Below are 26,491 nucleotides of genomic sequence, written 5' to 3' on the forward strand. Positions count from 1 at the left end.
GATACCCATTTCTGGCCCTTCCATTTGCAGAGTTGTGCTGATAGTAGGGATATGCTGGCATAACGTTTCACTATCAATGGCTATTAGTCATGATAGCTATATACTGCTTCCAGGATCTGAGGCAGCATGCCTCTGAATACCAGTTGTCGGGGAACAAGAGTGGGAGAGGGCTGTTGCCCTTAAGTCCTGCTTGTGGGCTTTCTTAAAGCATCTGGTGGCCACTATGGGAAACAGGATGCTGGACTAGATAGGACTTTGGTTCTTATGTTCTTATGTTCACTAGACTAGCCTTCCCCAACCTTGTGCACACAGACTCTTTGGACTTCAGCTCCCATCAGCCCCAGCCAGCATGGCCAGTGGACAGGAATGGCAGGAGTTGTAGGCCAAAATATTGGGAGGATAGAGGGTACTAGGCTGGGGAAGACTGCCATATACGTTACACCAGTGTATGGTCTGTGGAGTTGATGATCTCCAAGATGCACCAGCACAGTAAATGTAACACCCCCCGGGTGTTCTCCAGGTACAGAAATTGAGCATACAATTGTGCAGTAAAGCTGTGAATTATATAGGGTAGCCTGTGAATACTGTTAATAAATAATAAAATAAAGAGGTTATGTTGCTTAGGAATGTGTATAAATATCCCTCATCTTTCCCATTCTCCCTGCCCCCCACGTTACAGAAGCCATGTGTGTAAGAAGACAGCATAGATAGGGTTTTAAAAGCAAATTAATTGTAACCACTAACATAACATTAAATCAAAGCCTGTATGGTGCCTTTTTCTTTTCTTTTTTTTAAAGAGAATAGTTTTGGTTTAGTCATTTATTATTCTTAACTCCTCTTCATTTCTGTACCTGCAGTTGGCTAGTCTTACAAGCTTTTACTGAAACAGGGACTATTCCCTGTGGAGCTAACAGTTGTGTTGTGCTGGGAAACAGCTGTCATAAGCTACCCCTATTCGTCTTCTACCTTCATCCCTGTGGTAGGATGTGTCATGGCTGCGTCTCAGTCAGTGTTTATTGACCCAGAAAGGCAAATCCTCTGCTTACTAGCAGAACACAGTGGGTAAATTTGCCATGATCATGTTTTGTTGCACAGTACTTAACAGTTTTAGGTGGTGGGGGAGGTCCTCCTTGGTTGCATACACAGGTATTTGAACTTAACATTTTAAACTATGAAATAATCTAGTGCTAACTCTAAACATTATGAATAGTAAATTTATCAAGCTCCCCATTTTAGTCTCAGTGCAATGACATGGAAAATCCAACATTATCTAATCCATAAGAACGAACAGTTCAAACTCTGTTCTCACTGATCTCATTTAATTGTATATTCCCATAGCTTCCATGCTATGATGAAATATCTTTTAGATATTTGTTTTTGGAGCAGGGTTTTGGATTCTGCAAATGTTTTATTTTTATATATAAAGTGGTAAAAAATTATTTATACGAAAATTCGATATATAAATTAATTTTAATTGATTTCATATATCGTAAAAGACTAGTCTTTAAGGGAGCAATCCTATGGCACCTAGGCAGCACCTGAGGGGCCATAGGATATTTTGGACACTCCAATCCAAGGCTGGAGACAGTGCCCTCCCCCTTGCAGCCAGCATGGAAAGAACTGTCCCAGCTGCTCTGAGATTGGGAACTCAACCTCAGAGAAGGGGAGAAGGGAATATTTCGGTGGGCAGGGAGGGGAGGAGACTGGAGAGGCCAGGCTACAAGTTAAACTGTGGCCTCTCTACCCTTCCAAAGTGCCCCAGATAGATGAGCGAAAAAGTCTATCAGCAAATGCAGTGGTAGAGGACAGGGAGGTGAAGATAGCCTCCACCTCTCCTCCCGCGCTGCATTGGATGCCTGTAAGCCTTCAGATTTGGAGGCTTATGATCATTAAGGGTGCAGCCCACAGGACTGTGGTGTAAAAGATTGATCTTATGTTATGGTTGTCAATTGTGAATTGGAAAAATGTCTAGGACATTTTCCATTGCAAATTAAATTATTTGCATAGGGTGATTTGCATAGAAAGATTTTCAGTTTGCACTGGAAAAAGTTCTGTTGCTCCAGAATAAGGCTGGGCCCTTTAGATATTTTGGCCTACAACTTCCATCATTATTTATTTATTCATTTATCATTTATTTAAAACATTTCTATCCCGCCCTATATCATTAAGATTTCAGGGCAATGTAGAGATAAAATCAATTTAAACAGTATAAAACAATAAATAATTTAAACACCTAAAACATATTCAACTATTAAACAAGCTAATACCAGTTAAAATCTAAAACACTAAAACAGTTAAAACAATATGCTAGGGAATACATTTAGCCCTCAAAGGCTTTGGTAAAAAGCCATGTTTTTACTTGGCTCCGAAACGAGACCAATGTCTGCACCAATTGGGCCTCCAAGGGGAGGGAATTCCACAACCGAGGTGCCACAGCAGAGAAGGCCCTCTCCCACGTCCCACCATAGTGTATGTCTCGTACTGGTGGGACGCAGAGGAAGGCCCCTCCAACAGATCTCAGTTCTCGGGCAGGCATATATACGGAGAGGCGCTCCCTCAAACATCGAGGTACCAAGCCGTTCATTCCTCACCACTGGCTATGCTGGCTAGAAATGATGGAAGACATAGGCCAAAACATCTGGAAATCCATACCTTGCCCACCCCTATCCCAGAGAGATCTAATTTAGCATGTTTATTTTACTCGTATTTAATAGTCAACTCCGCTAAAAATAAGTACCCCATGTTAATTTTTTGTCCCAATACACCAGCAGTATCTGACCTGAAATATTTGAGGGAAAAAAATAAAATATACTTAATGTGATGTAAGCGTTGTATTATGTAGACACCAGATGAACTGCATCCTAGAGTAATAAAGGAACTGGCAGAAGAACTCTCAGAACCGCTGTCTATTCTCTTTGAGAAATCATGGAGGATGGGTGAAGTGCCAGATGACTGGAAGAGGGCTAATGTTGTCCCTATTTTCAAAAAGGGTAAAAAGGAGGAACCTGGGAACTACAGACCAGTCAGTCTGACATCAATCCCTGGGAAAATTCTGGAGCAGTTGATAAAGCAATCCATCTGGAAGCACCTTGAAAACAATGCAGTGATTACTCGAAGCCAACATGGATTTGTCAAGAACAAGTCCTGCCAGACGAATCTAGGGATGTCAGAGAATTCCGTCACGGACTGAAATGGGATCAAATTCCCTTCAGTCTGTGCCACGGAATCCTCTGCAGAACGGCACCACAAGGTCCAGCGGAGCCAGCAGTCATGTGGCTTTTTTTTGGTCATCTGCACAGAGTCACGAACTTGTCGTAAATAAAAATGCAAAGTAGTATATTCCATTAATTAATACGTACTTTTTTAAAAAAAAAATGAATTGGGCTCACCGCCTTGTTTGTGGGTGTTCTTTTTCAATTGAAATCCTCCGTCTCCGTTTACTTTCAGCCAAAACACTTCCTCCTCCTCGGGGCGTCCCAAAACAAGGCTGCCCTAGGTGTGCCTGAGCGATGCACTCTTTGTTTAAAGCAACGCTGTTTGAAAGAAAGAAAGAAAGAAAGAAAGAAAGAAAGAAAGAACCTTTTAAAATGACCATGCCGGTCTGGAGCCCTGCACAAGTATTATTCCCCCTGCTAGGCTTTCTATTTCCACATCTAGCCTTGTTGGTGACATGATGAGGCTAAAATGGAGAGGAGAACCAACTCTGTGCATGTCTACTCAGAAGTAAGTCTTACTGAGTTCAATGCAACTTACTCCTACACATGTCAGCACCCCACTTGCCCCCAGCTCAGCTTTGTATTTCCACATCCAGCTCATTAGCAAATCTGTTAGTTATCTCACTGGATGACTTTGGGCTGGACCCTAACCACTACATCATATTTCTGGTATATGAAACTCTTGAAGAAAAAGAGACAGTATAATGGAAAGTTCTTTCTGAAGCAGTCACACTTGTACAAATGCAGCATGAAGGGAAAGATCAGCAACCTTCTCTTTGTTTGAATAAAAAGCACACTCTGCACATGCGCAGGGAATGGACAAAATGAGGAATAAATATACCAGGGAATATGAAGAACTATATTCTTCCATTATGTGTGTGTGTGGGGGGGGGGGGGAATCTCCCTCAATCTAGCTGTTCCCTGGAAACCCCCCCCCCCTTCACCCAAGGGTCTTCTGAGATAACTAACAGGACGTCTGATAATGAACTGGATGTGGAAATGCAAAGCTGAGCAGAGAGGAGAACCAACTCTGTGCATGTCTACTCAGAAGTAAGTCTTACTGAGTTCAATGCAACTTACTCCTACACATGTCAGCACCCCACTTGCCCCCACCTCAGCTTTGTATTTCCACATCCAGCTCATTATCAAACCTCCTGTTGCAAACGGTGGTATGGAGCACTGGCCACAAACTGCAGAAGTCAAATGGCACAGAAGGTACACAATTCGTACATCCCTAAACTAATCTGATCTCATTTTTTGATCAAGTAACCTCCCTTGTGGACCATGGGAATGCTGTAGACATAATATACCTCAACTTCAGCAAAGATTTTGACAAAGTGCCCCATGATATCCTGATGAGCAAACTAGCTCAAAGTGGGCTAGATGAAACAACGATCCGTTGTTGGCTACAGAATCGGACTCAAAGAGTGCTTATCAATGGGACCTTCTCAAACTGGGGAGAGGTAACGAGTGGGGTACCGCAGGGCTCAGTCCTGGGCCCAGTGCTCTTCAACATTTTTATTAATGACTTGGAGGAGGAGGTGCAGGGAATGCTGATCAAATTTGCAGATGACACAAAATTGGGCACAATAGCTAATACTTTGGAAGACAGAAACAAAATTCAAAGTGATCTTGATAGACTGGAGTGCTGGGCAGAAAACAACAGAATGAGTAGGGATGGACAAAAGTCCCTTACCTTATCCCGAAGCTTGCTTCGCGGTGGGGGGGAGGTGCTCCGTCCCTCCCCCCAAAATTCTGGCCGGGGGGGAGGCACCCCGACCCTCCCCGCCAAAATTCTGGCCGGGGGGGAGGCGCCCCGTCCCTCTGGCCACGAAACCTCGTCTCCTGCCGGGACGCAAATGGCAGCGGCCATAGCCGCCGCCGTTTGCATCCCTGCAGTCAGCCGTGATAGGCTACGTAAATGTTTACGTAGCCTATCACGGCTGACTTTTAAAAAAAACAAAAAACGTGTACGCAAATGGCGGCGCCCATGGGCGTTCCTTATTTTGCGTTCCTTATTTTGGCACGTGTAGTCTACGTAAACATTTATGTAGACTACGGCGAAAATAAGGGCAACGCTATTTTTTTTAACGCGCTTCCCCCCCCCCCAAAGCCAGCCGTGATAGGCTACGTAAACATTTACGTAGCCTATCACAGTGTTTTTTAAAAATCTAGCCGTGATAGGCTACGTAAAATTTTACGTAGCCTATCACATTTGTTTGTTTGTTGTGTTTTTTTACTTGGAAATGGCGGCGGTGGCAGCTGGTCGGAAGATCGGCCGCTGCTGCCGCCGCCGAACCACCACCGGAGCCGCCGCCGCCACCAGGGACATTCGAGCAAGGTAAGTCCCGTCCTGGGGGGGCGGGGGGGCAGACCATTTCTCCACCAATTTCAGGGGGCCGAATGCGCTGGCATTCGGCCTCCCCGAGATTTGTGGAGAAATTCTCTGACATCCCTAAAATGACATTTAATAGGGATAAATGCCAAATTCTGCACCTAGGAAAAAGAAACCAAATGCACAGTTACAAGATGGGGGATATGTGGCTCAACAACATGACAAGCGAGAAGGATCTTGGAATTGTTGTTGATCACAAGCTGAATATGAGCCAACAATGTGATGTGGCTGCAAAAAAAGGCAGATGCTATTTTGGGCTGCATTAAGAGAAGTATGGCTTCCAAATCCCGGGAAGTACTAGTTCCCCTCTACTCAGCACTGGTTAGGCCTCATCTGGAGTATTGTGTCCAGTTCTGGGCACCACACTTTAAGAAGCTGCAGACAAACTGGAGAGGGTTCAGAAGAGGACAACAAAGATGATCAGGGGACTGGAAACAAATCCCTATGAAGAGAGACTGAAAGAACTGGGTATGTTTAGCCTTGAGAAGAGAAGACTGAGGGGAGATATGATAGCGCTGTTCAAGTATTTGCAAGGTTGTCACAGAGAGGAAGGCCAGGATCTCTTCTCGATCATCCCAGAGTGCAGGACACGGAATAATGGGCTCAAGTTACAGGAAGCCAGATTATGGCTGAACATCAGGAAAAACCTCCTGACTATTAGAGCAATACGACAATGGAACCAATGACCTAGGGAGGTAGCGAGCTCTCCCACACTGGAGGCGTTCAAGACGAGGCTGGACAGCCATCTGTCAGGGATGCTCTGACTTGGATTCCTGCATTGAGCAGGGGGTTGGACTCGATGGTCTTGTAGGCCCCTTCCAACTCTACTATTCTATGATTCTATGATTTTATTGGAATACTTGTAAAAAATTAAGGACAATAGTATCGGGGTACTATCAGGGTAGGCTTGGGGGGGGATGGGTTGCTGTGGTCTATAGGAGTTTCATCTCCCTCTGCAGACTCTTTGTCCATACTGGTCTGGAGTGTTTGCACCTTGTCTTGGGCCAGAGGGACAGATTGGGGATTCTGTTGGTGTACTTCCCTCCCCACTACACAACAGACTCCCTAGCTGAGCTGACGGAGGTAGTCTTGGGTGCACTATTGAGATCCCCCAGACTGTTGGTTCTGGGAGATCTCAACATTCATGCTGAGGGCACCTTGTCAGGGGCATCTCTGAATTTCATGGTCACCATGACAACCATGGGACTGTCCCAACATGTCATCGTCCCGATCCATGTAGCAGGGCATACTCTAGACTTGGTTTTCTAAACTGGACAGGGAGATGGTGATCTGAAGGTGGGGGACTTTGTTTCACTCCCTCAGTCATGGTCAGAACATTGCTTGCTGAAGTTTAGACTTTCAACAACTTTTCCCCTCTGCAAGGGTAAGAGACCTATTAAGATGGTCTGCCCCAGAGGCTAATGGATCCGGATGGTTTCCAGAGGGCTCTGGAGAGCTTTCCGGCTGATACGGCTGGCTGTCATGTCGAAACCGTGGTTGATCTGTGGAATGCAGAAATGACTCAGCCTGTTGACATGATTGCTCCTGAGCACCCTCTCCTGAGTGGACCTCATACTACTCCATGGTATACCCCGGAGCTGAGAGCTATGAAACAAAATAGGAGATGGCTTGAAAACAGATGGAGCAGTACTAGTGGGTACAATCAAGCCCTGGTATGTACCTATAGTAAGGTATACTCAGAGGAAGTGAGGGTGGCAAAGAAGCAACATTTTGCTGCCTCCATTCAGTCTTCCATATGCCGCCCAGCGGAGCTTTTCAGGGTTGTCTGTGGTCTATTACATGCTGCCCCTAAGGAGACTGTACAGCCATCTGAGGCCCACTGTAATTCATTTGCTAGGCACTTCCAGGATAATAGGGATGTACGAAAGTCACTTACCTTTTCGAAGGGTGACATTCGCGGTGCGGGGGAGGTGCTCCGTCCCTCCCCCCAAAATTCTCTCCAGCCAGCTCCGCTCCGCGGACATTCCGCAGAGCTGCCGGCCGGGACCATCCGCAGCTGGACATCCGGCCGCTGGGCAGCCTGCAGGGATGCAAATGGTGGCTGCCGTAGCTGCCGCCATTTGCATCCCTGTATTTTGCCATGATAGGCTACATAAATATTTATGTAGCCTATTAAGGCAAAAAAACCCCAAAAAACCAGCGAACGTAAATGGCAGAGCCACCGTAGCCACCGCCATATGCATTCCTTAGTTTTGCCGTGATAGGCTACGTAAATACTTACGTAGCCTATCACGGCGTCGGCAGGGACGCAATTGGTGCCCCTGTGTTAGCCATGATAGGCTACATAAGTATTTACGTAGCCTATCACGTCTACATGGAAGAAGCGAATGGCGGCCGCAGATGTGGCCACCATTCGCAAGTCAGCACGGACAGTAGGTGTTCTGTTCCGGGCCCATTCCACGGGGGGGTGGAGGGGCTTCGTTCCCCCACGGATTTCGGGGGGCCGAATGCACTGGCATTCGGCCTCACCGAGATCCGTGGCAGAATTCTCTGACATCCCAAGGATAAAATCCCTTTCATCCTCTAGGACTTAAAACTCCAGTCTTACAGTAGGGATGTACGAAAGTCACTTACCTTTTTGCAGAATTTTTCGTCCCTTCCCCCGGAATCCTCGACGGAGGGGGAGGCGATCCAGTCCTTCCCCCTGGAATCTTGCCCGGCCGACTCCGCTCCCCGGCGGCTCCGCAGAGCAGCCGGCCAGGGCCATCCACAGCCGGATTTCCGGCCGCGGACAGGCTGCTGTGGACGCAAATGGCGGCCGCCATAGCGGCCGCCATTTGCATCCAGCCAGGCTGCCGTGATAGGCTAAATAAGTATTTACGTAGCCTGTCACGGCAACCCCCCCCCAAAATGGCATACGCAAATGGCAGCGGCTACGGTGGCCGCCATTTGCATTCCCTATTTTTTGCCGTTTTAGCCTACGTAAACATTTACGTAGGCTAAAACGGTGGGAAAAAAAGGAACGCAAATAATGCCCACTACGCTATTTGCGTTCCCCTTTTTTTCGCCGTAATAGCCTACGTAAATATTTACGTAGACTAAAATGGTGAAAAATAGGGAACGCAAATGGCAGCCACCGTAGCCGCCGCCATTTGTGTACGCCGTTTTTTTTTTAATTATTGGCTTGCCGTGATAGGCTATGTAAATACGTAGCCTATCACGGCAAAGACCAGGATGCAAATGGCGGCCGTGGCAGCCGGTCGAAAGGCCAGCCACTGCCATCGGAGCCGCCACCGTCCGGAACATCCGCCCCAGATAAGCCTTGTCCCAGGGGGAATCCGTGGGGGGGCAGGCCATTCTGCCATGGATTTCGGGGGGCCGAATGCCAGTGCATTTGGCCTCACTGAAATCCGTGGCAGAATTCTCCGCCATCCCTATCTTACAGTAGGTGAATCTGGTGAGGTGTCCAGGGCACAGCCTTGTTCATTTTCTTGGATGAGTTTCAGTTGGTACAGCTTGAGGATGTTGATATTGTTGACAAGGTGCTTGGACTGGTTTGTGCAACCACTTCTGCACTAGATCCTTGCCCCTAGTGGCTTATAAAAACTGGCAGGGAGGGAAGGAACAGCTGGCTGGGCCAAGGAGGTGATTAATGCCTCCTTGTGAGACGGAGTGGTCCCGGGCTGCATCAAAGAGGCAGTTGTGAGACCACTCCTAAAAAAACCTTCCCTGGACTCGGAAAATCTTAATAATTTTAGACCAGTGGCAAATGTTCCTTTCCTGGGCAAGGTTCTTGAGCAGGTGGTTGCCAACCAGCTCCAGACACTCTTGGATGAGACTGATTATCTAGATCCATTTCAGTCAGGGTTCAGGCTGGGTTTTGGCATGGAAACAGCCTTGGTCGCTCTCTATGATGACCTATGTCGGGAGAGAGAAAGTGGTTTCACTCCTACTTGTATGGTCGGCTGCAGAAGGTGGTACTTGGGGGATATTGCTTGGCCCCACAGATTCTCCAGTATGGGGTTCCACAGGGGTCGGTTTTGTCCCCCATGTTATTTAACATCTACGTGAAACTGTTGAGTGTGGTCATCCAGAGTTTGGGAGTGCGTTGTCATCAGTATGCTGATGATACGCAGCTCTGTTTCTCCTTTTCATCTTCTTCAGGTGAGGCTTTGGATGTGCTAAATCGGTGCCTGGGTGTCACAGTGGACTGGATGAGGGCTAATAAACTGCAACTCAATCCAGACAAGACTGAGATGCTGATAGTGGGTGGTTCTCCTGACTGGATGGAGGGTGTTCAACTTGTTCTGGATGGGGTTGCACTCCCCCTGAAGGAGCAGGTTCGTAGCATGGCGGTCTTCCTGGAGCCATCTGTCCCAGTATTGGGAAAAGGTGGGATATAAATAAATATCATCATCGTCATCATCATCTTTGTCACTTGAGGCTCAAGCAGTCTCAGTGGCACGGAGTGCCTTCTACCAACTTCAGTTGGTAACCCAGCTATGCCCCATCGGGACATGGATAACCTGGCTTCAGTTGTCTATGCTCTGGTAACCTCCAAGTTTGATTACTGCAATGTGCTGTACATGGGGCTGCCTTTGAAGATGGTTCTGAAGCTACAGCTTGTGCAAAATGCAGCAGCCAGACTGATAATGGACTAGAAGGTCTGAATATATAAGACCGATTCTGGCCCACTTGCACTGGCTGTCTACATGCTTCCGAGCCCAATTCAAAGTGCTGTTTTTGACCTATAAATCCCTACATGGCTTGGGACCACAATACCTGATGGAACGGCTCTCCCAGCATGAACCAACCTGTACACTACACTCTGCATCTAAAGCTCTCCTCTGGGAGCCTCCTCTGAAGGAGGCTCGGAGGGCAGCAACAAGGGGGAGGGCCTTCTTGGTGGTGGCTTCCCATTTATGGAATAATCTCCCTGGCAAGGCCCGCCTGGTGCCAACATTGTCATCTTTTCGGCGCCAGGTTAAACTGCCCTCTTAGGCATTTGGCAGCTTATAATGAGTCTCTTGATTGTCTCTGGCTGATTGTTTTTGTTTTAGATATATGTTGAGCTTATGTTAGAGCTTCGTCTATGAGGCGGTATAGAAATATAATAAATGAAATCAAATCAAATGAACTACATGATATACTGACAACATTTTTATTTCAACAGAATTCAACTGTCATCCACTAAACTTGCTGGAGCTTCAGTTTTGCTGTCACTATTTATTGTACCATTTCACTCTGACACATATATGCATTTCAATGACAAATGTAAGGATAGTCATGTGAAATACATTAATTACAACTTTGAAACTGCCAAGCTTGCCTAATACCTTATTAGCAGTTGGCATTCATTCATTTTTACTAATGAACTTATGAAATGAGAACATTTCCACAGAAAAAATAAACCCTGGAAAATGTTCTGTGGAAAGTTTTCTGCCCTACATGACTGAAGTATACTATCACTGACTTTAACATTTTCAAATCTATGTCTTAGTCTGGTTATTGTTCCTCATAATCTAGAAATAAACATCACCATGTATTTTTCAAATTAGATTAAAAGATAAACAAATTCACTCTTACCCTAAATCCACTCCCTCCTCTCCTTGCTCACTCCTTGACACCACAGTATAAAACTTCTCATTATTAGTCATAAGACTGCTTCAAAACAATCTGACTTCTATTTTTAAGGGCACAATCCTGTTGGGATTCCCATCAGCCTCCAAACTCAGAGGCTGACAGGCATCCTATGCAGAGCGGGAGGAGCGCAGAGGTGATCTTCAGCTCCATGCGCCTCCGCTCTGCATTTTTGCTAGCTTGGGCTCTGCTGAGCAGGAGGGAAGGAGGCTGGTGAAGCTGGAAGGTTCTACAAATTCTTGGGGAGGATTTGTAAGCTGGCCTCCCCAGTCTCCTCCCCTCTCCACCCACAGAACTGTCCCCTTTCCAAGGTCGCTTTTGTGACGTGGGAGAGGCAGCCAGCATGGTTCCCTCCATGCTGGTTGTGAGGGGGAGGAGGCAGAGAGCTCACACTTCTGGGTCCGAGCTCTGAGCGCTCTCTCCGACCTCAGATCCAGTAATCCGAACTATCCTACAACAACCCAGATGCTGCCTAGGGGCCATAGGATTGCTCTCTAAGGGTGTTAATCTGATGGTAAAATGAAATGAGATTATATTTTGCTTTGCTACTAGAAATTGTGGCTGATTTGTGAAATAAATTTTAAATATCTCTATGGAAAAGTAATAATTGTCATTGTGCAGACAATCTTCGTTCTTTTTCTTTCCATTGAGGCTTAAGCACAAGAATTCACCACAGGTAACTCCTCTTTCAAAAAATATAAAATAAGATTCTAAAGTGCATTTTGTGTTACTGTATTTATAACTACAAGTAGAAACCACGGAAAGTTTGAGAATTTCAAACCATTTATTTGAGGTTGTTGAGGTAAATCCAAGTAATTTTGCATGATCATTTCAATCATTACAGCCTTAATTACTCCTTGAAGGACTTGTCTGGTACATACTGTAACAAAGTAGGTGAGGATTGTTTTCTACGAGTGCTTTGAAGATTGATCTTTGAGTAGATCAAAATTGGGTCAGGTGGTACACAGAGTAACTTCATTAAATCAAAGCCAATGAGCACAGAGACTTATAAAGTGATTGTATCATAACTATATTTGTGAGTAAATGTGAGGGAGTTTAGCAAATGGATGGTGCGTATTATATTGACATATAATGTAATAGCAAGATATATTTAATTTAATTTGCTTAGGCCAAGGTTCACTCAACCTAACTTTAGATTGGCTATTAGCATTACATCGTTAGTTATACTTTTAAGCAGACTTTATTAAGGCCATTTTCTTCCCTCCAGTATACTTCTGGTAAAATAAGCTGCTGTCTTCAAAATTCAGCGCTCAAGTAATTAGTTCATCCTATCAACATCAGACAAAAGGCCAGCTCACATATTTCTTTCTGTCAGTTTCTTCTCAGTTGCCTTAAAATATGTATTCATAGAAATACATAGATATGAACATGCTAAAGCTCTTGTGATTCTTGAAGATACAAAGTCTCCTTAATAGGCTGTGAAAGTTGGCACAGAGCCAGTTCGCACAACACAACGGTTAATTTACCCACAAGGTGCTGCAGCACATGCCGGATGCCATTACGAATATGCAAGCCCCAGCCGGGGGTTGTCATGTTGGCCAAACCCAGGCAGCAGGGATTATTTGAGGGTTAAACAACTCTCACATAACCCTGAAACAGGCCATGGGTTATGTACAGATTGTTTAATCCTCAAATAACTCCTGCTGCCTGGGTTTGACAACACAACAAACCATGCTAACCCCCGGCCTGGGTTTGCATATTCATAATGGTGGACAGCACATGCTGTGGCACCCCAGGGTGAATTAACCTACAATGGGCTGTCATCTAAACCAGGTCACAGCCTATGAAGGAGATTTCTTTTCCCCATGAAAGAAAACAGCCAATATTCCCTGTTTGTGACTATCACCAAAAAGCCCTTCCCTATATGAGTAATCCACACATCTTCATGCAGGTAGGGGTGGACGAAAGTCACTTACCTGTCCTCGAAGGACGTTCGCGGTGGGGGGGAGGCGCTTCGCTGGTCCCCCCGCGAAGTTCAGGCCGGGGGGGGGGAGGCTTCCCGCCTCGGCCCGGCCGAAATTCAGGCCGGGTAGGAGGCTTCCCGCCTCGCCCGGCCGCGAACGCGAAAGTTAAAAAAAAAAAAAACGCCCCCTGATAGGCTACGTGACGATTCACGTAGCCTATCACGGCTAGATCTGCAAAGTCAGCCATGATAGGCTACGTGAATCGTCACGTAGCCTATCACGGGTGACTTAAAAAAAAAAAGCGCGTACGCTAATGGCGGCCCCCATAGGGAGCCGCCATTCGCGTTCCTTATTTAGTCGCTGTAGTCTACGTAAATGTTTACGTAGACTACGGCGAAAATAAGGGCAACGCAAATAGCGTTGCCCTTATTTTCGCCGTAGTCTACGTAAATCTTTACGTAGACTACAGCGACCAAATAAGGAAGGGGAATGGTGGCTCCCTATGGGGGCCGCCATTATCCGTACACACTTTTTTTTTTTTTTTAAAGTCACCCGTGATAGGCTACGTGACGATTGACGTAGCCTATCACGGCTGACTTTGCAAATCTAGCCGTGATAGGCTACGTGAATCGTCACGTAGCCTATCAGGGGGCTTTTTTTTTTTTCTTTCATTGCAGTGGCGGCGGCGGCAGCCAGTCGAAAGACCGGCTGCCGCTCCTGCCTCGCTCGAACACCCGCCAAACTGCCGGCCGGACCAGCCACCGGGAGGGACATTCGGTGAAGGTAAGTCCCGTCCCGGGGGGGGTGCGGGGGGCGGGGGGGTTCGGAGGATTTCTCCCCGAAACTTGTTCGGGGGGCCGAACACGTTGGCGCTCGGCCCCCCGAAGTTTCGGGGAGAAATTCTCCGCCAACCCTGCATGCAGGCTATTTGCAAATTAGTGTTACATATGCCTAATACAGCTAATGCTGGGTTGGAGACATTGTCAGTGTTTAGACTGGCACACTTAGAAGTGACATATTACTTCCTGCTATGTGGGTTACCCATTCAAGATAGGAAAAGAGAAATTAATGTTTAGGGTTGCTATATCCCAGTTCCCTAAACCTGGGGAACTTAATTTGCATATTATGCACACTGTTTGCTAATTATGTAAATCTAGCACATTATTTGTTAAATTGTCTACTAGTTGCTTTGTATCTACTCCTGGCAACTACCCCAAAAGTTGCAAGTGTCTTTTTATGTAGAAAGGAAAGGAAAGGAAAGGAAAGGAAAGGAAAGGAAAGGAAAGGAAAGGAAAGGAAAGGTTCCTCCTGTGCAAGCACCGGGTCATTGCTTATTATACTTTCTTCTCCAACAACAGCAAAAGCTTGCCAGGAAGAGATGTAATAAGACATTACCCAGCTTTTGAGTTCACTTTGAATTACATTTTTTGGTCTCCAGGATTTTAGCATACCTATGACTGGGCAGCAGATTGCACATACACACATGCACACACACATGCACACACTAGCGACAAGGACAGTTCCTTCTCTTTCTAAGTCAGGTCTTATTTTGTATGAATAATGTAGGGTTTGTTTTAGTTTTTAAATAGTGCAATGTCTGTGCCTGAAAGTCAATGAAAATCAGGGCATTTGGTCTTAGAGAGGTCTGAGAGGGCAATTTCACTAGATTAACTTTTACTACCTATAACCTGAGTGATGTTTTGCTTTGATTATGGGCTGGAAATCAAAATCAGCCTCACTTCTAACCTGCAGTACTGAAGTAGACTACATTGCAAGACTGCCATAAACCACTCTTTTGGCAGTCATTGCCCATTCCCAATCTGCAATATGAGGATAATAGCCAGACATCTTCCTATGAAATTGGAGAGGACTCTGGATTGCCAAGGTGGGATGGCCATGGGGACTCTACAGGATGCATGTTCTCGGTTGTCATGCCCCTACTGGAGGAATCCTCAGAGGAAAAGCTAGAGCTCCCAGAGACAAGGAACACTACACAGAGTATCAGAAGACCAGGAAGAGCCTGGGTCCTTGGTAACTTGCTAGCTGCTGGAACAGAGTCTAACTGCCAGCTCAGTGCTTTGAATCTTTGTTTCACAGACCTTTGGACTAGTGCTTGATTCTACTTCTTAGACTGTGTTTGTGTTTCACTGCTTACCTGTGTTTGGGCCTTGGCCACTCCTCAGACCATTCTCTTAGAATTCTCCTTCTTGCCTGGTAATAATGATCCCTTGATCATTGCCTGTTTATTGACTACTCCTGCCTTGAACTTCCCTTTTGCTAGACTGTTACCTCTGTGCTTGACAGATTGTCAATTTACTGACTTGCCATTGGATTTGCCCGTTAGTGTGTTAGCAGGATCAATGACACTAAGCTTTGAGGCTTGGGATCACAATCTAGGACTGGCAGTTGTACATTCATTTTGTTTTCTGAATATATTTCACCTTTCTCAGGAATGGGCCTTGCCTCAGTTGTAACAACTGTTATTGTTACTGTTATTTTATTATAATAGAATCTGCTGTGGGGAAAAATATTTTCAGTCATTCCTCTCTAGTGCCATGAAAGGAATTTCACATATTTTATGTTTCTCCATTCAGGGACCGTTTCTGTTTCCACTTGAGCTTCCTAATGCTTCACAGGATAATAGATGTCAAGCTCTTATTTCTCTTGTCTTCTTATTTGAAGGATATCACACACATTTTGCTGCTGCACTATGGGGACAAGGGTTATTTTTGGTGATATGCATTCTTTTCATATTTCAAGCCTGAATATAGGTGTGTAGGTTCCAAGATAGTTAGTTGTGGTCTTTCTTTGATCTTGTTGGCCAGTCATCTCAACAATGAATGACCTAATATTAATAGGGATGGTGCAGGCATCCGGGAAAGGGGTGGAGTCTGACTTCACTGTTTCTCCGGTGCTTGTGTAACTTTGCCGCGTGATCAAGGAATTGCAATCTTGCTCTGATGCTTGTGTTACTTCACAGCTTGAAAAGTGCCCACAAAGGTGAAAATGGGGTAGGAGCTTTAACTCCCTGACAGTTTGCTGGAATGGGTCAAAATTGCACAAAATTGTACCCTCAGGGCGCCCCTCCAAATGCTGTACTGAATAATAGCAAAATTTAGGTTCTTCACTGAAAAGAGCACATAACATGAAAAAGGGGGTGGGAGTGATAACTCCCATAGGAGCAGAAATCCTGCGTGCACCAAAAAGGGGATGGTGGCTATAAAATCTTGGAGGTTTGCAGGATCAGGGCCAAACTTGACACACAGCCTCTCCTAGTCAAGAGGCACCCGATGCACCATCAAAACCCTACATGATTACCCCAGAGGAAGGAAAATCCCAGTGCACGAAAAAGGGGGTGGCACAAATAAATCCTTGGGGGCTTGCAGGATCAGTACAAAACCCTCAATTGCACATTTTCCTCCATAGCCATTGCTAGCATAGACACCTTTATTGTCATCAAAATCAACAACAGTAAAATGGAGTTGTGCATTTCATCCCCCCCCCCAGACAATGCTGTGGCAGAGCCACTTATGTTTGCTATAGTGCAAAACTGAAATTGCACAAAAGCCCCCCCCCCCAGCTATTGCTGGTACAAAACCTTTATTCTCTCAAAATTGCTGAAGTGCTATAGTGCTTTTGCATTACAGTGGAGTTGTGCATTTCACATCTTCCCAGGTATATTGCTGCAGAGCCACTCCTGTTCACTATAGTGCTTCAGTGCAAAACCAGAATTGGGCAGAAGTGCAGTTGCACGTCCCCCCATAGCAATTTTGCTTCTTCATGGAAAAGTGTACATAGGAAAAAGGGATGGAAGCTATAACTCCCTGATTGCTTGCTGGAATGGGGTGAAATTGTGCTGGTGGGGTGCTGTCAAGGGGAGCCTTCAGATGCTGCACTGGATAACTGTGGATTTTAGTTTCTTCATGGAAAAGTGAGCAGCTCTTCCACTATTCCCCCATTTTTCCCTATTCCCCGCCCTTTTGTGCATACTTGTGGCTCGGCTCGATACAGGGATAGGTGGCCCCACAGTGCTCGTTGACCACTCGCCAAGCCCTCCAGCAGCTTGCATGGTCCGACAAGCAGGAGCAGGCGGTGGAGGCAGGTTGGTGAGTGACTGACTGCCACAGACGGAGATGAGTCCGTCCATCCCTAAATATGAATGTCCTTGGGTACTTCGGAATTTCATAATTATGCTACTCAAAGGCACCTCTTGACACCACTAATTTTAAGTAAAAATATTATCTGATTCCTAGCACTAACCACCAACCCCAATCTTTTTAAAACATTGAACAGTTAACACGTTCTGTTTTTTGCCTATCCATTTTTAGGGTTGAGAGAATATGTTAGTTTCACTTTCTCTCAGTTTCGAATGTTTAAAATCCCAAATTCTTTCTCTCCCAAATAGAAAGAATTTTGCCCATTTTGGTAAATTCTTATAAAAAACAAGTGAAATTCTCACCCATTTCCACCAGCCAAAGTCAGTAAGTACCGCTATTGTCAGCATGGAGAGGACCATGATGTGCTTGCCTGCCATATAGTTGTTAAAGATAAGGAGCCTGCCAGAAAAAAAAGGTGGCAACCCTAATTGCACGCTAACATTATTGAATACACAGGGATTCAAACCCAGACTTTAAAGAGTTAAGAACTCAAAGCTCTGCACCTGGATAGATGAACTTGCCAGTTTCTCCCATATTTGAACTTTTAAAATCAAGGTCTTTTTGTTCCAAATATGGAAAACTTTTGGTCAATTCTTATCAAAACTGAAATGAAATGCAAGTCTCACCTATCCCTAATATAAATAGCATAAAGGTCAGACACTGTGTCTGATGTTATTTTTCAGTTATCCCAAAGGAGTTAGGGTGCCATATACTCATTCACTGTTTGAACTGAGCATCATAATGCAGGCACATTATAAGGAACTGCCTTACAGATGCCAGTGATCCCCCTAACCTAGAACTGCCAATTTTGACTGCCAGTGGTTTTTTAGGGCCACTCAAACAAAAATCATTGCCATCCCTTAGAGCCCGAGACTCTTTTTAATTGGCGATGCCAGGGGTTGAACCTGGGTTCCCAAGTCTATATAAGGAAATATGGTTCTACATTACACCATCTTAATAAGAGAGAAAATATTTATTTGAATAGGTGCATATTGCCTGAGCTTTTGTGTTCTTTTTGCTCCACACTAGAAGTTGATAGATCAGTTGGGATACACATGGGATGGAAGAGACGACATTCTGTGGCAGTTGTGAAGGCAGGCAAAGAGAAGTAACAACAAAAGAAGCAGGTCTGATGTGATACATAGGAAGCTACTTTATATCATGTCAGTGTCCATCCATTCTAGTGTTGTCTCCTCTGACTGCCAGCACCTCAAAATGTTCCCAGGTAGGCTTCTTTCACACCACCTGCTACCGGATCCTTTTACTAGAGATACCAGAGATTGAAACTGGGATGTTCTGCCTGCAGAGATTGTGCTCTGCCTCTAAGCTGTATCCTAGTAACCTAATGCTTAAAACATTTTAACCACTCTGTCATATGCAATCTCATGGTAGTAAAAGGATGTTCTAGACTTTCAGTGCAGGTTTATGGGTGGAATGAACTGCAGTAGTGGCTCTGACTACTGTTGTAATGATAAGTAGTTATTCGCAAATCATTTAATCTGATATAAAATCTTGTTTAGCTGGCACAGGGAAAGTGTGGTGATAGAATAATGTTTGTAGGTTCCACAAGATGTTTTGAGGCTACAGACATTTTGAAATACCCAGTAGACTTGACTTCAAGTTCCGATGGATGATGTAACAGGATGCCAAGATTAGGAAATGCCTGCTGTTTTATGTAAAACCTCAGTTGAAAAACCCAGCTACACCCTGATGTTTCTGATTTGTCTAGGTGTATTGAGAGTTGGAATTTTGGGAAGAAAGAGCTAGTCATGTGTTAGGAATAGTTCTTATTGATGCAACCTACACAGTGCTGTGTTGAATTTTCTTTCAGTTTCTTTGTTCTGCAATTTGTGGTGTAAAAAAAAATAAAAATACTTCTCCAAATATTGGGATGGGGGAAGGAGAAATTTCTGAGAATTCTGAGGACTGGATTACATTTACAGATGAGGTGGTTGAGAGTAGTTTTGTTTTTCTGGTTGACCCTTTAAAAGAAGCCTTGCCAGCCACAATCAGTGCTGGCAAGGCTCTCTTTCTCTCAAACTTTCTGAGTTGTTTCTGGCTGCATTTTCTTCTTGTATCAGATCACCACAGAAACAATGCTATCTGGCACAGGAGGAGCAGTGCAGCCATAGGAAGTTAGAAGGCTGCCTAGCATTGTTTCCATGGTGATTTGACACAGGAAGTGCAAAGCAGCCATGAGGAAGTCAGAAGGCTGGGAAAGATGTAGAGGCTCACCAGCTGCTGATCACTTGTGGCAAGGATTTTTTTTTTTTAAGTTTAAAAAGAAGGAAAAAATCTGCTTTCGAGCACCTTGCCTGTTAAGTAAATTTAGCCAACCCCCATCCTTGAAGATGTCTTAGAAATGCAGGCTGAAAAGGAATGAAATTTTCTCTCCGTATCTCAGGAGGAGAACTGTCACACAAAAATGGAGAGGAAACTTTGGCCCAGTGCTAAACCTACATAAATACATGTCCTTGATTAAAAACAAGTTTTTGGTTTTTGCTATTGATGTGGACATGGCAAATGAATTTGCCAAAATAATTACCATTATAGTGGAGAATTGTCATTGAAGTGAATTATTGATCTTATTGTTTTTATTCAATAATGCCACAGCATTTTTCCTCCTTTCAGTAACTTCTCCTGACCAAACTGTTACTGTGGTTACACAAACTCTGGTAACCAGGGAAACTACCATCTCCAAACAAGAAATGCCATCATCCTTGCTTCTGGAGGTGCCAGCCCTGGCTGAATTCAATAAGGCATGGGCAGACCTCACTGACTGGCTTTCTCTATTGGATCAAGTGATAAAATCCCAAACTGTGACCGTGGGTGATCTTGATGAAATCAATGACATGATCATCAAACAAAAGGTATGTGAAATATCTAGATACTGATTTTTCTAGATGCTGTCAGAAATAGCTGTTACAAATGCAACAGTGGCAGGAGAAAACATAAAAACAAAAATAATATTAAGATCTGATGCACACATGTTCTTCAGCAAATCTATTTTAAATACAAATAGCTTGATATATTTGAAGATAATCTGTCGCTTTCCCCACCAGGTTTTGACTGTATATAATACTTTTTAACATGTGTAGACTCAAAACAAAGGTAAAAGGTAATATAAAAAATGGGGTCAGTCTATACATTGTCTTTACAATGAATCAATTACTCTGATATTTATATGCCAAGATATCACATTTTCAAAAGCAGTAAACAGGTTGAGTAGTATATGATGCAAACAGAATAAGCTAACATCTCTTCACCTCTTTATGCTGGAATATTTCTCTAAGAACTTTCTGAGAGGTTTGTATCCTGCTGTCATCCTATTATGAAAAGCTTCTCAATCCCCTTAAAGAAAAGAGCATCTCATTAATGCAAGTGTTTTATCAGCAAACTGTTTAAGTGCTACTTATCTTTGAAAACACACAAAAATATGGAAATCTATATGCATGGACAAAAACAAAACTTTAACTTCAGCAACTTTGGTGCAATAAAAGTAATTTGTTTATTATATAGCCTGAAAGTAATTACCTGCCTCCCAGATTTAACAGTGTTCCATGTAAAAGATCAGCTTGAATGAGCAAAATGTTAAGTGCTACACTTCCATTCCACTGATCCATTGTGGACTGTATTGACTGAATTGAGCTTCTCTGCTATACAGAATGGTTATTGCCTCCTTCTAATGCAACGTCTAATTTATGCCATTTAAAATATGTTTAACTGTTTTCCTTCTTTTAATTATACATGTAACAAATAAGCAGAAGGTAGATAAATACTGCTTGGAGGTTTTTAATAAGGAGTATATCAGTAGTATTTATTTATTTATAATATGAAAGGATCAGGTTTGTATGTAACTTAATTCAGATCAAACTAAGCCTACCACAGTTATGTTGGGAAAAGTTTTATTATATCATCATCCCTTAGAGGACTTTTACTTGAAAGTGATGTCAGTGAATTCAGATTCTTTAAACAGTGACCATAAAAGTATCAGGTTGCTTTTTTAAAAAAAGTATATAAAATGTATATGATTTGGTCTCAGGTTTGGTGCTGTTCTTTTAACCATAGTTAATACTAATTAAGGTTTGCAAACTTAATCAGGAGGTTGGATCCAGGAAATGCTTTCTGTGAGAGGAAAGGCTCTGATCATAGAAGGTCCCTTGGCTCTATTTTGGGGGATCCCTCCTTCCCCACACACCAGAGCTCACCTCATTCAGCAGGATATCCTGGCTGTCTGTGTAGCATTTTCAGGGGGCTGGAGAGGCTGCCATGGGAAGGAGAGGATCGGAAAGTCACTTCTGTCAGTTCAGTTGATCCAGCATAAATTTTCAACCCCAGGTTTGCAAACTTTCAATAAATAAATAAATAAATACATACATACATAAAATGAGAGAGGGAATGCAGGAGCCCGTGTCTAGGGTCCCAGTTATCAAACAACAGCACTATGTCTGCACTGAGTGTCCATGTTGCTTTTAGCAGAAGAGCAGAAAAGCTTAACATATCTCAAGCACAGTAAGTACTTCATCTGTTGCTTACAAAAAGGAAGGTCAAGCTATGTTACATAACATATACCAAAGTGTCTTCCTGTCTATAATTATGTTTCTGCTTAATAGAGACATAGGAGTCAAAACCACATAATAAAAATATTTTTATTATAATACAAATATGCACAAGCATTTTTATAAATATAAGCATGTTTGAAAAATACCTTGACTTTTCTGGAGGAGCTTTCTTCAGGGTGATGGAAGAATGCTTCTTTCAGGGAAGGCCCAGGGCAGTGTTAGAGCACATGCTTTGCATGCAAAAAGTCTCTGGTTCAGTGTGGCATCTCTAGGTAGGACTGGGAAGGACATATACTCGAAACCATGGAGAGCCACTGTAGGCTATTCTGAACTAGAGGGACCTGATGGTCTGACTCAGTAGGCAGCTTCCTATGTTCCTAAAATACGTATGGCAAAGGCAATTTGGCAACACTGACTGTAGAGACCGGCTTCTTTATTCACTGTGACAAAAGTATTGCAAAACTGTACAAATTCATTCAAAGGATCAACTATTCACAACAGTTGGTATTTTAGAAAAATTATCCAAGCAGCATCTTGTCAGAAAAGTGGTACAAGGGGATTTTATGGAATTTGCCGTTCATGAATTTAGTTTATAGTGAGTGTTGACACTAAAAGGAACAGAAACTTCTACCTTTGTGTGCTTCAAATGTACAAGAAGGAAACTGATAAAAATGAACTAAAATCAATTTGGTTGCTAATATTCTGAGTCTAAAGCTTATAAAGTAAAGTTATGAGCTTTGCTATCCTTAAATCCACATTTTACTTATGGCTGATTTTGTTCTCTGAAGTAGCTAACAAAATCAGAACTTTGTTTTCTGCTTTTTGTATAATTCATGCAGAAATAAAATCTAAGGAATCTTATTTCCGGTGAGATATAACTTTAATGATCATGCTAGATCAGTGTTCCCAATGGGAAGTGGGGGGGATGTAACTGAAATCCAAGTCTGTATTATGCAAACTTGTTTACACATCAGATTATATCATTCTTTAAGAGCTTGTTTTCCTCACCACCACTGCACACACACCCATAGAGGACAATGTAGATTTTCTACTCAAATTAGCTTGATACTGTACTGTAAGTGAATGTAGCACTGCTTTAGCTTCCATCCAGAGTAATAATGGTTCTTAAAATAATTACTTTCTTTGATTGTTGAGTTTGGCATCATTATAATGTTAACTTCTACCACATGTAGAAAAAGTGTAGAGCAACCTTCCCCACCTTGGTGCCTTCCCACGATTTTGAATTTCAACCCCCCCATCATGGAACGATCTCCACAGTGAGGCCAACCTGGTGCCAAAATTGTCATCTTTTCGGTACCAGGTTAAAACATCCCTCTACTTCCAGTCATTTGATAGCATATGATAAGGCTTTAACGGGTTCTGGGATTTGTTGTTGATTGTTTAAAATAGTTTTATTGTTGTACAACTGGTTTTATCTTATGATGTTATATTGTATTTTTAGGGTTTTAATCTTCGTAAACTGCACAGAGAGCTTTGGCTATTGGGTTGTATAGAAATGTAATAAATGAATAAAATAAATCAGTGAACTCCCCAGCCAGGATGGCCAATGGTCAGGAAAGCTGGGAGTTGTAGTCCAAAACATCTGGAGGGCACCAGGTTGGGGAAGGCTGGTGTAGGGAGTTTTGAAAATGCTATTTTCTTTTAAAAAGCTAGTAAACTATGTTTGAGACATAGCCATCATTTTTATACATGCAAATCCAAGGTAGCTATTTTTATAAAGAGTTTGAAAATGACTTGTTTTTAGCAACAGAATAGACTGGATTTTCCTCTAGGCTTATCAGATCAAGGAGCAAAGAGTTAAAAACAAAACTAAAAATTCTCCAGGTAGTTGAAAAGCAGGCCCCATTGCACAACAATGCTCTAGGGAGATTCAGATAAATGGCTTCTGTTCTGCCACATTTTTACACAGAGCAAAAAGTTTAGCATACTTCATCATGTCTGAACTTCAGCAAAAGAAGTGTTTTCTGCAGATTTTGTTGGGAGCAATCTGTTTTGTTGGATTGGAAATAAGCTGCTGATAGGAATCAGTACACTTTGTGGCAGGATTGTCATATTTTTAATCTTCTAACAAAGAAAAAAAGATTTATTTTGTTCCTTCTAGCTTGCAAAACATCTCTGTAGCATATGTCTTAATTTTCTTTCTGTTCCAGAATTGTAACAAGTAATTGAATAGCTTATTTCCCATGTAATTTGAAAAGCAGAAAATCCTAGTCCAATTGTAATCATAGAATGCAAATCAAAACTACAAGGACAAAATTAAATGCTTTTTCCATTTTCTTAGATGATAGGCAGTGGTGAGGGAGAGTGGCAAATAAAATAAATATTCCCAGGAAAACAAGATTTCAGCAATAACAAAATCTGAGTAACCTAGCATTTTTTTAAATGAAGGAGATTTAGACAGGAGTACTTTTACGTGGGTGATAAAATAATGCTGAAAGTTCCTTCTCAGGATTTCATCCTTAAAGGAAATAAGAACTACAATGAGATTCTGAATTTTTTCAGTGTTTGCACCAAAGCTGTAGAACTCCCATAGTAAGAAAGCAATGAAAAGGCCCTGTTCCTTATAGTTACTCACATAATATCAGGAGGTGGGAGTTCGTGGGGAAAACTAGACAATCTATGATTGTATTTAACTTGTCAGGATTCTTTAAAAAAAAAAAACTGTGGGGGATGATCAGGACTATGGCGCACATGCTTTCCCCTCTCAGTGTGGTCCTGATTAAAATCTCCTCCCACCCACCCAGCTTTTATTAACTCTAGGAAGGGAGCCGCCATTGGTGCCAGTGGCACCTTCCCTTCTGCAGGGAATAACAGCTTCAGGAGAGCAACTTTGTTTGGATCATAGTATGGGGGAGGTACTGGAGTGCATTTTCCATCTTACATTCTCCCATTTATGTGAGAATGTGGATTTTGCTGTCCCCTTTCATCTTTTCAGCAAGGAATACTTACATTTCCTGATTTATTTGCTATTGTCTAAACATGTAATTTACTTTTGCACATTTAAAGTAGTCCATTTATCTGTAGTCCAATATTTATGCAATAAAAGAATATGTATGGAATCATCTGCTTATATTTATACAGACCAAAGATAGGTTTTTGAAATAATATATTGCTTGCAGAAATGTATTTTAAAATCTAGTCTAAATAGGAGAAAATGGGATTTTTATTTTCTGTTTTCTGAGACAGGATTATTTCAAAATCCCCAACTAGGAACAGATAACAAAGCTAGGAGAACCCCCAAGGTGAAAACAGGGATGAACAGATTCTTTACTCAGGAGAGAACAGAAGAAAAAATTGTTTAAAATTTACTCTTTTCTCCCCACAAAAGATTGCTTTATAACAAAGGTGTAAATAATCCAGTTTTGTGAAGCGTGGATGCTAAGCTTTTCTCTGATGTCAGCTCCTATAAAATCACTTTAAAAATCTGTCAGAAACATAATCAGAAATGCCCTTTGATCTAGTTTGCTGCTTCATGCCTGTTCCCGTTTGATTTAAAAATGCACTAGGTGCAATAAGTGTAAAACAGAAAGGATCATATCTCAAAATAATCGCTGAGAGTTCACAACTCACTTTTATACTTTTGAAAATGAGCTCAGCACCTTTTCTGATTTTCTCCTAATTACTGGAAATAAAGAATGGTGGGACCTTCAATGTAGCATATACACATTTGTGCTGGTACTCTGATCCAATTACTGGCATTCTAAATTTTCCCCAAATGAGAATTATGGTAACTGTTCCCTTTTTTACAAGATCAAGGAACTAGCCTCTATGTTCTGAACTGATTATTCTATTACTATCTTAAAGATACTTTTAATTTGTCTTGATTTTTTTCTTTGATTTTTTCCCTCTATAACACTCTATAAAAATTAGGGATATACAAAAGTCACTTACCTTATAGAAGGGTGACATTCGCGGTGGGGGGGAGGCACTCCATCCCTGCCCCCGAAATTCTCTTCGGCTGGCTCCGTTCAACAGAGATTCCGCAGAGCTGCCGGCCGGGGCCGCCCGCAGCCGGACATCCGACCGCTGGGCAGCCTGCACAGGGACACAAATGGCGGCAGCCTTAGCCGCTGCCATTTGCGTCCCTGTATTTTGCCGTGATAGGCTACGTAAATATTTACATAGCCTATCACAGCAAAAAAGCAAACAGCGAAAGCAAATGGCGGCAGCTACGGCGGCTGCCATTTGCGTTCCCTTTTTTTTTTGCCGTGATAGGCAACGTAAATATTTACGTAGCCTATTACGGGGGGGGGGGAGGAAACGCAGATGGCGGCCACTACGCCATTTGCGCTCCTCTCTTTTGTCGTAATAGGCTACGTAAATATTTACGTAGCCTATCATGGCAAAAGTAAGGGGAAAGCAAATGGCGTCCCTGCGTTAGCCATGATAGGCTACGTAAGTATTTACGAAGCCTTTCATGGCTATATGGAAGAAGCGAATGGCGGCCGCAGACGCAGCTGCCATTCGCAATGCAGCGCGGATGGCAGCAGGTAGGTGCTCCGTTCTGGGCCCATTTCACGGGGTGGGGGGCTTCGTTCCGCCACAGATTTCGGGGGGCTGAACGCACTGGCATTGGGCCTCACCGAGATCTGTGACGGAATTCTCTGACATCCCT

General features: G+C 43.2%; 1 protein-coding gene across 1 annotated transcript in view; it reads left to right on the forward strand.

Moving 5' to 3' along the window:
• The window catches only part of DMD (dystrophin), a 1,907,270-nt gene that overhangs the window by 1,329,879 nt on the left and 550,900 nt on the right, over positions 1 to 26,491 (forward strand). Inside the window, exon 50 of the mRNA XM_084843968.1 lies at positions 19,925 to 20,163. Coding sequence (XP_084700094.1) covers positions 19,925 to 20,163 — 239 coding nt within the window. The remainder of the gene's footprint in view (positions 1 to 19,924; positions 20,164 to 26,491) is intronic.

The sequence above is a fragment of the Heloderma suspectum genome, chromosome 3 (genome assembly GCF_057233095.1).
Source record: "Heloderma suspectum isolate Gila_16-S chromosome 3, 16-S_ref, whole genome shotgun sequence".
Classification (NCBI taxonomy): domain Eukaryota; kingdom Metazoa; phylum Chordata; class Lepidosauria; order Squamata; family Helodermatidae; genus Heloderma; species Heloderma suspectum.